This window comes from Microcaecilia unicolor, chromosome 4 (assembly GCF_901765095.1).
Source record: "Microcaecilia unicolor chromosome 4, aMicUni1.1, whole genome shotgun sequence".
Lineage (NCBI taxonomy): Eukaryota > Metazoa > Chordata > Amphibia > Gymnophiona > Siphonopidae > Microcaecilia > Microcaecilia unicolor.
Window position 1 is genome coordinate 364,176,699 of NC_044034.1, and position 13,490 is coordinate 364,190,188.

The 13,490-nt window shown below is 47.4% G+C and overlaps 1 protein-coding gene across 4 annotated transcripts in view; it reads left to right on the forward strand.

The window, feature by feature from the left end:
* The window catches only part of DDX3X (DEAD-box helicase 3 X-linked), a 118,271-nt gene that overhangs the window by 11,090 nt on the left and 93,691 nt on the right, over positions 1-13,490 (forward strand). For 2 of the 4 annotated variants that reach the window (XM_030202342.1, XM_030202345.1), the window contains exons 2-3: positions 5,103-5,157; positions 12,988-13,038. In XM_030202342.1, the coding sequence (XP_030058202.1) occupies positions 5,103-5,157; positions 12,988-13,038 (106 nt within the window). The remainder of the gene's footprint in view (positions 1-5,102; positions 5,158-12,987; positions 13,039-13,490) is intronic. The other 2 variants (XM_030202343.1, XM_030202346.1) reach the window with 1 other exon arrangement.

A 13,490-nucleotide genomic window follows, 5' to 3' on the forward strand; every position in this document is an offset into this window, starting at 1 on the left:
TGATTGTGCAGTGGATCAGAGCTCTGTGGACTTGGTCCGGGGAGGTAAGAGCATTATGTAGCTCCTCCGGGGAGGGCCTGTGGTCGGGACGATTTTGCTGTGAATCTGCCATTTTGAATTTCATACCGTTTTTGGCAATGGCTACGGAGGTTAAGCGCTGTTCCCGTTGTGACAAGCGCAGATCTGCAGCAGGGCTCTGTAAATCGTGCTCTTGTGACGTCAGAGCCGGCCCGAGCATGGCGAGCAAGGTTTCTTCCTGCTCCGTGGAGCTGGCAGTGTGCGCCATTTTGGAACGGCATGGCGTGACCCCCGCTGAGGTGGAGGGGTTTGAGCCTGGAGGGGAGCCTCGTATGGAGGCTAATTTGAGAGCCATTACCCCCGGACTGGAACCGGGAGGCCAGGGTGAGCCATTGTCCCCTGAGTTTGTTTTGCTGCTGCATAAAGCATTTATGTTAAAAAGAGCTCTCCCGCAGGGGTCTCAATCGGCCCGGCTGCCTGTGTCCCCTCCAGTGGAGCCTGGCCTTGAATTGTCGTCAAGTGCATTTTCCCCTGACAGGACAAGCGCAGAAGGGTGGATTCCCCTTCAGAGAGTGGCGCACCCCCTCCCCCCGTGGTCGGGATGTGAGGGGTCTGGAAGGCCCTCGTGGTCTGGAGAGCCAGAAGAAGGTGCAGGATTGCCATTGGATCCAGATGATCCTTCCGCAGTGAGGATTTTCCACCGCGATGAGCTGCCAGCGCTTATTTCTAATGCATTGCAGGCCCTCTATTGAAGATTCTGCGAGTGCTGAAGTCTCCTCTGCTAATCCGAGGATGACAAGTACTAAGAAGCCTGCTCGAGCCTTTCCTTTGCATGACTCCATCCAAGAGCTTATTTGGGCTCAATGGGCTGACCCCGAGGGGCCTTTGAAAATTGCCAGGGCTATGGGGCAATTATACTCTCTAAGTGAGGAGCATTTGGCGCGCCTAGCTGTGCCTAAAGTGGATACCCTAGTCACGGCTTTGACAGAGAACTACCTTCCCTGTTGGAGGAGTTGCCCTGAAGGACATGCAGGACCGACGCCTTGAATCAGCTATAAAGCGGTTCTTTGAGATTTCAGGCCTATCCTTAAGGGGCTTCTGCAATAAGCTGTCACGCTGCCTGAGCCTGCCTAGCTTGGTGACAACAGGCAGTGGGACAGCCAGGAGATGGAGCGGAGACCCTTGTGGAGGTGGCACCGCGGATGGAGTCGGCCTTGTCTTTCTTGGCTGATGCCCTTTATGATCTGGTCAGAGCTTCGGCTAAGCAGATGGCTGTGGCGGCTCACCGCCTGTTGTGGCTACGACATTGGGCGGCTGACATGGTCTCTAAGCAAAGGTTGGTGAAGTTGCCCTTTTAAGGCCTTCTCCTGTTTGGTGAGGAGTTGGAGAACATAGTTAAAGGCTTGGGGGATTCTAAACCCCAGCACTTACTCGAGGATAGGTCGTGGCCTTCCTCCAAGGGTCAGGCGGTTCCTTCCTCTTACAGACCTCGCTTCCGTGAAGCTCGAAGGTACCACCCGGGACGTTCTGCTGTGTTTACTTCACGTGCCTGTTTTCGGCAGAGGAACTCCTTTCTCTCGGACAAGCGTTCCGCAGCAACAGGATCAAGGCCTGGAGTTCAAGGGTGACTCTCGATGCGCCGGCCCTCTCCTCGCTCACTGTTATTGAAAGACGACGTTCCCTCTTTCATGAGGAGTGGGCCAAGATTTCGCAGATCAATGGGGTTTGGACCTGATCAGAGATGGCTACAGAATAGAATTCAATGCCCCCCTGAGAAACGTGTTTGTGGAGTCCCGATGCGGTTCTGCCGCCAAAAGGACGGCGGTAGAGGAGGAGTCCTTGCAAGGCTTGATTCACATAGGGGCGGTGTCCCCGGTGCCTCCCGCCGAACACGGCTCTGGCCGTTACTTCATTTACGGTGCCGCGAAAAGGAGGGTCCCTGAGTGCGGCATTTTCACATGGAAACCCTGCGCTCCGTCATTGCGGCGGTACAGCCAGGAGCATTTCTCACGTTTCTGGACCTGAAAGAAGCTTACTTGCACATTCCTATTTGGCCCCCGCACCAGAGGTTTCTGCGGTTTGTGGTGATGGGAAAACATTTTCAGTTTCGGGCCTTGCCTTTTGGCCTCGCCACAGCTCCCCGAACCTTTTCGAAGGTAATGGTGGTAGTAGCTGCTTTTCTCAGGCGAGAGGGTATCCGGGTTCACCCGTACCTAGACGACTGGTTCATCAGAACGGACTTGGCAGTGGAGAGTCATCATATAACAGCCAGGGTGGTCTCAGTACTTCAATCTCTGGGCTGGGTTGTCAATTTGGCCAAAAGTCACCTGACCCCCCGGTTCGACACAGCCTCGGGGTATGTATTCCTACCCGAGCAAAGGCGGTGCAAGCTTCAGAACCAGGTCCATCTGCTACTGAGGATGCCTCTCCCGCGAGCTTGGGACATAGTCCAGCTGTTGGGGTCGATGACGGCCACTTTGGAAGTGGTGCCATGTGCGAGAGCGCACCCGAGACCTCTGCAGTGTTCCCTGCTTCAACGATGGTCTCCCATATCTCAGGATTATCAATGTAGACTCGCGTGGCTCCCTGCAGCCTGGCTCAGTATTGAGTGGTGGCTCTCAGTATGCTGCGGCGAGGAATGCCGCTAGCGCTCCCCGATTGGTGCCTGGTGGTAACAGATGCCAGCCTGAAGGGCTGGGGTGCACGTTGCCGAGGAAGGCATGCCCAGGGTCTCTGGACACCCGAGTCTGATCCATCAATCGCTTGGAGTTGAAAGCGATATTCCAGGCGCTTCTGGCCTTTCAATTGACCCTGGAAGGATTGGCTGTCAAGTTCTGTCGGACAACACGACAGCAGTGGCCTACATAAATCAACAAGGTGGCACTCAGTGTCAGGCAGAGGCCGCTCAGATATGCCACTGGGACGAGCTACATCTGCAGTTTGTCAACAGCTCACATTACAGGTCAGAGCAACATGCAAGCCGATTATCTCAGCAGGAATCAAATCGACCCAGCGGAGTGGGAACTTGCAGATGAAGTATTCCTGCAGATCTGTGCCAAATGGGGGACGCCCTTAGCGGATCTTGTGGCCTCCAGTGCAAATGCCAAAATCCCGTGCTTTTACAGCAGACGGAGAGATCCTCGCTCGGCGGGGTTGGATGCCTTGGTTCAACCCTGGCCTCAGGGCCTCCTGTATGTGTTCCCTCCGTGGCTCTTGATAGGGTGAGTACTCCTGCGGATTCGGCTCCACCAAGGAGAGGTGGTTCTCATCGCCCCGGATTGGCCCAGGAGGCTGTGGTATGCGGACCTCCGGCGGATGCTGGTGGAGGCTCCCCTGCCGTTACCTCTGGTACCGAATATGTTCTCACAGGGCCCGGTAACCATGGAGGACGCCTGCCGCTTTGGTCTTACGGCATGGCTATTGAGAGGGCGCAGTTGAGAGATCAGGGTTATTCCAGTAAAGTCATTTCCACTCTCCTAGAGGCCTGCAAGCGTTTTACTTCCGTGGCTTATGCCAGGATTTGGCGCCAATTTGAGGCTTGGTGTGCTTCTAAAGCGGTCACACCCATGCAGGCTTCTGTCTCGCCGATACTTGACTTTTTGCAGGATGGTTTACAAAAAGGCTTTGCCTATAATTCCCTGCGTGTTCAAGTGGCAGCCTTAGCATGTTTTCGAGGGAAGGTCGCTGGCCTCTCTGGCTGCTTGTCCGGGTATGGCACAATTTCTCAGAGGGGTGCTTCGGCTCTGTCCTGTGTGAACTCTGTGCCCAGCCTGGACCCTGGGGTTAGTTTTAAAGGCCCTTCAGTGTTTGCCTTCGAGTCGCTCAGGCGAACTTCGGAGAAGGATTTGATCCTAAAGACGGTCTTTTTGGTGGCCATTGCATCGGCAAGACGGGTGTGTAAGTTCCAGGCGCTATCCTGTCGAGTCCCATTTCTGCAATTCTCAGTCCGGAGTTATGGTAGGTACAGTGCCGTCCTTCATGCCTAAGGTGGTTTCAGCGTTTCACCTAAACCAGCCTATTTTCCTGCCCTCCTTTTCTAAAGAGGAGTTTCCAGAATCCTTTGGGCAATTGCACCTCCTAGATGTGCGAAGGGCTCTGTTGCAGTATCTGCGCATGTCAAATGCCTTTTGGACCTCTGATCACCTTTTTCTTCTGTTATCAGGTCCACGCAGAGGGTCTCCAGCGTCTAAAGCCACTATAGCCCGTTGGCTCAAGGAAGTTATTTTTTCAGCATATCTGCTGTTTGGCCGGCCTCCGCCTGAAGCCTTTAAGGCGCATTCCACAGGAGCGATTTCCTCTTCCTGGGCTGAAACTGAAGCACTCTCTCTTTAAGAGATATGTAGTGCAGCTACTTGGGCTTCTAAACTCTCTTTTGCCCGACATTACAGGCTGGATGTGGCTGCCAGGAGGAAAGCACAGCTGGTGCGTGGTGTGGCTTGTTCCCACCCTATCTAGGGATTGCTTTGTTACATCCCACTTCTAATGGATTCATCTGCTTGATGACAAGGAAGGGAAAGTTAGGTTCTTACCTTGGTAATTTTCTTTCCTTTAGTCATAGCAGATGAATCCATGAGCCCTCCCTCAGTGGTTCATTATGTGATTGATCTTGGGTTTATGTTCAGTTTTTCCTGTAGATATGTTCCCTCATTGGGAGAAGTTGGAAAACAGTCTTCAGGATTGCTGTCCTGTTATAGGAGGTTGATTTCGTCCCTCCTTTGAGTCTTTGCTCCTGTCTGGGGCATTCATCCGCTGTGAGGAAAGTTCATGTTATATGTGGTGGTGTCACACTGCTTTGGAAGCTTCAAATACTGAAGAGGCAGATGGAGCTAGCTGGCCATGAGGCACTATGGTTTTTCAGTGCTCTCCATATCCCCCTGCTTGTTGATGGACACAACCCACTTGTAATGGATTCATCTGCTATGACTAAAGGAAAGAAAATTACCAAGGTAAGAACCTAATTTTCCCATGTAAACTTGTACACTGTCTAGATTAGGAAAGTGCAGGATATAAAATTTGTTAAATTACCTTAAGTTGCAGTGAGCCCTTCTAAGTCTTTTTTTTTTTTTTTTTTTTTTCCCTTTTAGTTTGCTGGCCTAGATTTGAACTCGTCAGATTCTCAGAGTGGAGGAACTGCAAGCAGTGAGTATTTAAGATTTTTCATGTATTTCAATCGGTTCATTACATGGTGAACAGTTCAGTGCAGCCTGAACAGTTTGTTATTAAAGGCTGGTGGACCAGTTTTAACTAGGTGATGTATCCAGATGGCTCATCACTGTCCCAACTGTAACCAAACCCATTTGACAAGTACACCTTTTCACTCTTATTGCATCTGTCAAATGTCTGCTGCAGCTCGAGGGGGCAGGGAGGTTGTTCAAACCTCCTCATTAGTTTGTAGAAGTAACTGCACAGGTAGGATGCCAGGAAAGAATTGATGGCCAAGCTTTATCCTACTATATATGGTATACTTCCTGCCAGATTACATAGCCCTAATGCTACAGTGAAACAGGGAAATACATACTCGTCAAGGGCATTACCAGGCATGCAGCGTTAATGCTATGGCAGAAGGGCCAATGGTAACCCAATATGAGGTAAATGGAGATGGGACTCTTGGTCAAGAAGGGCTGAAGCTAAAATTGTTTGTTCCCAATTATAGCAGTAACAGCCAGAGCTTACTCTGCTACCTTGTTTGCAGGCAAAAATTTACATCTAATGCTTCATCCATAAAATTTTGTTCAGTCCCAATGAAAAACTAATGCAGCTCTATTAAAGGTTGAATTCACTTGGCTAAATGGTTTTTGTAGAGAAATTGCACATTCCATAACATCCCACAGATCAATCCAGAGACGTGGGTTATGTCCCTCTACCAGCAGGTGGAGATAGCGTCACAGGTTTACTATGTGGTCATGGGCAGCCACCTTAACCAGTATTCTCTATCTAGCTGGTGGATGATCATAACTGTGCAGCTCTGGATTAATTGGTGCCTGGTCCCAGAACTTGGGTGCACACCTGGTGCTGCCAAGTCACTCTGTTCCTCCCCCATTACCCCCTCCTCTCTACCTGACCAGGGTTTGTGGTTCTCAATCTCCTGACTTTAAAGAGACTGAGGTTTCTTTTGCTCCGGCATCCTCTCCTGCCTTTAAAAAAAAAAAAAAAAAAAAAAAAAAAAAGCCATTTGAGCACTGTATAAAAACAACACAAAAAAAAAACCTCGATCTGATTCATTGCAGTACCGGCTGAGGGGGTGAGTAGTTATTACCGTACCTGCGCTAGTGGGGGAGAGCAAAAGCCTCTCCCAGTGTTGGAGCCACTGGACCGTGGCTGTTTCCTGTGCCGGAGCTCCACTGTACTGCCAGACGCCATGGAGCATTGTGCTCCTTCCTGGCTCATTTTGGCGGGTGCAGGGCAGCAGTTTTTCTTGGGTGTGCCATCTTTCCTGCCGCGCTACATGGCAAGGCTGAAGCATTGGTACTCCCTTGGGGTCTGATTCGCCTGCTGTTTCATCAGTTTTATGTGCAGGCCTTTCAGAAGATGTGACTGGGGAACTGGGGTGGATCGCTCCCAGTTTCTTCATATTTAGTATCTAAGGGCTTCTGAGAAGGAGGTCTAGGGCACTTTGCAAACTCCTGTGGGTGTCCTCGGTTCTCCCACAGGTTTGTCTCCTGCAGCTTCCGAAGGGTGAAGTCTGAGGCCCAGTAGACCCATGTGGCTGTTCTGTGGCAGTGAGAGCCTTAAGCTGCAGCTTAGAAAGTACTGGTGGACATGCCTGTGCCTCACTAGGTGATTTATGGTTTGGGTACACCCTCTTATAGTTGTACTAAGAATATTTCTGGACCCTTCTCAAGGTGGTTCAGGGAGTGTGTACATCATTAATGGAGGGGAGAAAGGGATCAGGATTAGGGATCCTACTCTAGGTTTTTCACTCTTTCCCTTTCTCAGAGCATGGCAGTACAGATAGTTTAGTTAGGCTTGGGGCTGTTGACTCCTTGTTTTTGTGAGAAAGTTTACATTTTGAGGCTAGTTCACTCCTGAGGTTTCTCTCTGTCTCCATGGTAATCCTGCACTGTGTTCTGCCCTGGAGGCATTTGCTCTGTGTGCACTGTTTACATCAAATTAGTTTTATTCAGCATTCTGCCTGAAGGTTACAGATTCAAGGCTGGTTTATCCTTCCTATTAGAAACTGCGGGCTCAGCTAGATTTCCAATTGGGCATATTTTATTTCATTCTTACTGCTTGCCTGGCTGGAACAGTTATCACTACACTATTGTACTACAGACTAGCCTCTCTCTTTTTGCACACAGATACTGGCCACACATCTGCATACTAGCCCCAGCTAGCCTGGTATCTGCAGCGTACCTGGTACCTCATTGCTTCTATGGCATTTTAGGCATGTTTTTATGAGGTTTTTTTTTTGTACACTGCGCTTTCCCACTCATGGCAGGCTCAATGCAGCTTAGGTACTTATTTGTACCTGGGGCAATGGAGGGTTAAGTGACTTGCCCAGAGTCACAAGGAGCTGCCTGTGCCTGCAGTGGGAATTGAACCCAGTTCCCCAGGACCAAAGTCCACCACTCTAACCACTAGGCCACTCCTCCACTATGGTATGGGGCACCTAGATTTCATGAGTGGTGGTCCAGGAACTACTTCAGTGCAGAGGTAGCTTGATAGTTGTTGCAACCAGCTGAGAGTGAGCACAGAGTTCTAGAGGTGCTGCAGCTTTCTATCTGTAGTGCACAATGATGTGAACAGCCATATTCTGTTATACCATCTGGCTCTTGTTCTCAGCCACACTTAGTTCCAATGTGAATTTCTAGTTCAATTCTTGACCCTGTCCACTGCTGTGGCTTCCAAGTCATTTGGCAACCTGCCTTTTGGAAGTAATCTTGGTACTGGAGAAGATCTGGAGCAGTTGAGTAAAGACCCGAGGGACTCTCAAATCTCGGAGATTGCCAGGGGATGAGCCTGAGGATTTTTAATCCCCTCGGTTTTGTCGTAGGTTTCATGGGGCCAGGAAAACCACTTTCAGGGTTTCAGCTTCCACTATGAGAAACCACCTGGCTGCTGGTAGAATGAGCTCGGTTTCAACTCCAGGTCTACCTATGCCTGCAGGACTTCTCTACAGGTTTCAGGAGGAGTGGACCAAGATTGCCTCAGCTCAATGTCTTACTTTTTCTATCGCATAGTTACAACCTGGACTTCACTACAGATTTTTCTTGGAGTCTACTTGCAATGCTAATATCGAGCAGTTCTTGCCAACGTTTCTGCCTTTAGGCACAGTTGAGTCTGTCTACAGTTGGGGGGGGGGGGGGGTGATAAGTTCCTTTTGCTTCTAGTTCCAACCAGGGAGCTTCCTTCCAACTGAGTTTGGATGTGATAACTTGAACCGTAAACACCCTAGAGTTTTCACAATGGGGAGCCTTCAGCGTGTAATAGTTCAGTCTGATGGGAAGAAGTTCTAGCCTCCCTGGACCTCGAGGAAATGTACTTTTCATATTGCCAGTGCTCTTTCCTGCTGAGGGACCTTAGCAATTTGACCATGTCATTCAGCCTTTCCACGTTACATTTTTTTCAAGGTCGTGGTAGTGGCAGCTTTCCTTCGAGAGGATGGATTGCAGGTTCATCCATACCTTGTGACTGGGTGATTTGTGGCTTTATATCAAGAGACTACAAATGTCAAGCAAAATACCTACCCCTCAGTTCTTAGGATTGGTAATCAATGTCACCAAGTCGGTTTCCAGCACAGATCTTGGCTTATCAGGGAGTGATGTTCCATATAGGCTTGGGAAGTCCTTTCTTCCTTTTGCCCCTCAGCTACAGGTACCAACCCAAGTCAGGTTCTACTTTCCTTACCAGGTCCAGAGATCTGGGAATAGGTTCAAGTTATGGGCACAAGGGTCTCTTTCTTGGACCCCCCCCCCCCCCCACCCACCCCATGGGACTGGTTCAGTATCACACCATTTCAGGAGTTCCTTTTCTGCTTTGGTCCCCATTTCTATGGTTTCCTTCAAGCCAGCTTAGTCTTAGTGGGTGATTTCAACACAGCCATCCACTAACACTTCAGAAGTTCTGTCTCTGGAGGTGGCTATCTTCAGCTTGTAGGCTTCTAGGGTGTGCCATAGCTGGTGGTAGCAGATTTTGGATCCCTTCCAGAAGGCAGACAGTCAACCACCTCCTCACTTGCTGGGCTTAGTTGACAGTTTTCTTCTGTGATTTGTTTCAAGCGTTGAATAAGCAAACGTTTTTGGTGGTCACAGCCTGTTTGTAGTTGTGCTGCTGGGCGGCAGATGCAGCTTCTAACGGCAGCTGGTTCAGCTCCCTTTTCAGGGCAAGCTATTTGAGGACTCGGTGAAGTTGGTGGAAGATCTGGGTGACTCTGCATCTTCCTGAGGACATGTCTACATATTCTTTTTGTTTGGGTCAGGCTCACCCTTATCTTTAGGACACCTGGACTATTGTCCAGGGCAGCCTAGTTTTCTTCAGCGGTCCAGGCAGGGTCTCAGAACTCCCGATTTCATTTGTTTGAGGTCCTCTGGATTTCTGCTGAAGGGGTGACAGGGAGGTAAGGAAGGCTAAGAGGGACTTAAAAAAAAAAAAAGATTGCGTTGGAGGCAAAAACACAAAGTAAAATATTTTTTAGGTATATTAAAAGCAGGAAGTCTGCAAAAGAATCAGTTGGACCGCTAGATGACCGAGGGGTAAAAGGGGCGATAGGGGAAGACAAAGCCATAGCGGAGAGAGAAATTATTTGCTTCTATCTTCACTGAGGAAGATTTGGGAGCGATACCGGTGCCAGAAATGGTATTCAAAGCTGACGAGTTGGAGAAATAATGAAATCTCTATAGACATAGAGGATGTAATAGGGCAACTTGACAAATTGAAGAGTAGCAAATGTCCTGGACCAGATGGTATTCATTCCAGAGTACTGATAGAACTGAAAAATGAACTGGTGGAACTATCGTTAGTAATATGTAATTTATCCTTAAAATCGAGCATGGTATCGGAATATTGGAGAGTGGCCAATGTAACACTGATTTTTAAGGTTTCAGGGGAGATCCGGGAAATGCATCAGTGCCAGGCAAAATGGTAGAGACTATTATAAAGAACAAAATTAGAGCATATTCAAAAGCATGGATTGAGACAAAGCCAACATGGATTTAGTGAAGGGAAATCTTGCCTCACCAATCTATTACATTTCTTTGAAGGGGTGAACAAACATGTGGATAAAGGTGAGCTGGTTGATATTGTGTATCTGGATTTTCAGAAGGCATTTGACAGTACCTCATGAAAGACTCCAGAGGAAATTGGAGAGTCATAGTATAGGAGGTAGGGTTCTATTGTGGATTAAAACTGGTTAAAAGAGTAGGGTTAAATGGTCAGTATTCTCAATGTAGAAGGGGTAGTTAGTGGGATTCCTCAGGGGTCTGTGCTGGGACCACTGCTTTTTAACATATTTATAAATGACCTAGACATGGGAGTAACTAGTGAGGTAATTTTGCTGACTACACAGTTATTCAAAGTAGTTAAATTACAGGAGGATTGTGAAAAACTACAAGAGGACCTTACGAGACTGGGCGTCTAAATGGCAGATGACATTTACTGTGAGCAAGTGCAAAGTGATGCATATGGGAAAGAGGAGCCCGAATTATAGCTACGTCATGCAAGGTTCCACCGACCAAGAAAAGGGATCTAGGTGTTGTTGATACTCTGAAAACTCTGTACTGCGGCGGCTAAGAAAGCAAATAGAATGTTAGGTATTAGGAAAGGAATGGAAAACAAAAATGAGGACGTTATGCCTTTGTATAACATCATGGTGCGACTGCACTTCAAATACTGTGTTCAATTCTGGTCGCTGCATCTCAAAGATATAGTGGAATTAGGAAAGTTACAGAGAAGGGCAACAAAAATGATAAAGGGGGTGGGACGACTTCCCTATGAGGAAAGGCTAAAACGGCTGGGGCTCTTCAGCATGGAGAAGCTTGGGTTCACAGTGCTGTGGTTTCTGCCTTCCATCCCATTCCACCTTTTTCTTTTCTCGCTTCTTGGACATTCCCCATGTACTCCTATAGTATTTAGACGTGACCAAGCGAGTTCCTTGGTCAAATCTTTGCTTCATATTTTGCTCGGGACATTAGGAAGGTAATGCAGTTTCCAAAGCCACACTGGCTCACCATTTTTAGATTGGCAGATGGTGGGGATAGCAGGGTTTTGATGTTAGTGGGAGAAGATCTCTTGTAAAATAGGCATCAGTGTGAAGCTGAAGGGCTGATCCACATAGGTTCCATTTTATTCAAAATCCATTTAGGGGATCTGCTGCTCCCATCGCACCCCACCTAGCTATGTGGGGTGACAGTGAGCAGAAGTGAATTTTCTATGTAGCCTCGTGCACTGCTAAAGACTGAAGTGGTCTTCTGGTGCTTGCCATTTTAAGGTTAGATGCAGCGGTGGAAGGATCAGAAGCAGACACATTCAGAACCTGGAGAGCCTTGGATGTATAAGAAGGTGACTTCTCCTTATGAAACACACTGTGGTGAGATCAGATTCCTGACCTGAGCAGAAATGCCTTCAGGCATAGCCTCATGCTGTCCTCTGGTTTCAAGAGCCACGGGGGTTGTTGGCGCTGAGGGGCAGTTTCTTCGGCTGGCTTGTATATGGGGCAGTATCTACCATTGCGTGTGGCAGCGTTTTTCTTCCAGATCAGTTGACTTCCTTTTCAGAGTCCCGTCCGGCTTTTGTGGCTACCCATTGCATTTCAGCCACTTGGTCCTCTCCTGCCGTGGATGGGTTTTGCAGATCGTCCACATCTGTTCTTCCCTTTCTAGGTTTTGTATGCTTGTTGTGACAGCGCATGTAGCTGTGGCCTGTGGAGCATTGCTCCAGTCTGCTGAGGTTGTAGTACCCCACCCCACTTAAGGACTGCTTTGGTACATCCCACAAGTCTCTGGATTGATCTGTGGGACGCTGTCAACTAAGCTAGCAAGTGTAATTAGTCCTTACCTGATTTTTTTTTTTTCCCCCCAATGGTCTCAACAGATCAATCCAGAGGCCTGTTAATTCCTCCTCTTCCTTCCACTGCTTTGGTATTGACAATACTGAATTTAAGGTGGCTGCTCATGACCACATATAGTAAACCTCTTCTCTATCGCCACCTGCTGGTAGAGGTACGTAACCCACAAGTCTCTGGATTGATCTGTTGGGACTAATGGAAAGAAAATTATCAGGTAAGGACTAATTTTCCCTTGTAGCAATAAAGGATTTTCTTTGAAACTTGTTTAACAGCTAGAAATAGGCTCTCCTTCCTCTTAAAATGTTTCCCTATGCAGCTGTCATATTAGATCTAAAAGATACAGGTTTAGTCAGGGAGCTGCTGTTCATATTCTGATGTCAGTTCTTCATTGACTGACTTAACCTTTATCCTATCCCCAGCATGATACAAATAGTTGAGGTGCCAAGTTTGTAGGCCTGTACACTGCAGTATATCAGAATGTCAAGGGAAGTTGGTGATCCAGAAACTGAATTTTCTATGCACATGCCTAGTAGCACCCACCTCAGCCATGGATTCCAACAATTGACTCCTAAGCATACATATATATGAATGTTTTTCTATTGCTAGTCTAGCAAGTCTAATAGTTTTTGTGTTGTAACTTGCCCCTGATTTGATGGGGACTAACATGATGATGTGGTCTGTTCTTTCATTGAGATACAGAAAATTAATCTAATTACTCAAATGGGTTTCCTATCGCTGTTCTGTTAAAAAAAAAAAATTTAGAATTATGTACATACCTTAGCCAATACTCAAATGCAGGATATAATGTAAGCATGATGCAGAATGAGACCTTCAATGAGTCAGTATAAGGTTGTGTTTAGGCTCTGCAACTCTGTAAGTAATGATATATAGTTTAGGTTGCCTTGTTTTTAAAAATCAACTACTAGGATGACTTGGTGATCTTTCAAAAATTTTTTTTTTTTTCCTAGAAGGGCGGTATATTCCTCCTCATTTAAGAAACAAAGAAGCTTCAAGACATGGTAAATATTTTTCTTTAAGTAAAATATAATTATCTCTAAATTCACATCTGAAGAGCTTGAAGACATGAGCTATGATGTCATGGTGCAGGAGCCTAATTTGAATATCCCTCTGAATGGATAAGGTTTAGGTGTTGAAAAGGTAAATCTGGAAGAGGGAAGAACTTTTTACCTGTGCCCCCCTTACACATTACAGTAAGAGCAATACTTGCCTTAGCATACTAAGTGTATTCTTAAAATTAATGCTAGGTATTGTTAAATAGGATGTACATGGCTCTAAGATGGTACCATACTAGTATACAGTTGAAGCAGAGGTTTGATTTAGTTTTACTGCTAACCCCCACGCCCCCCCCCCCCCCCCCCAAAAAAAAAAAAAAAAAATTTTTTTTTGCAAAATGCTGCCTTTTTGTGAAGTCCTAATTCCATTTCATTTTCTAAACCAGGCCAGACCAATG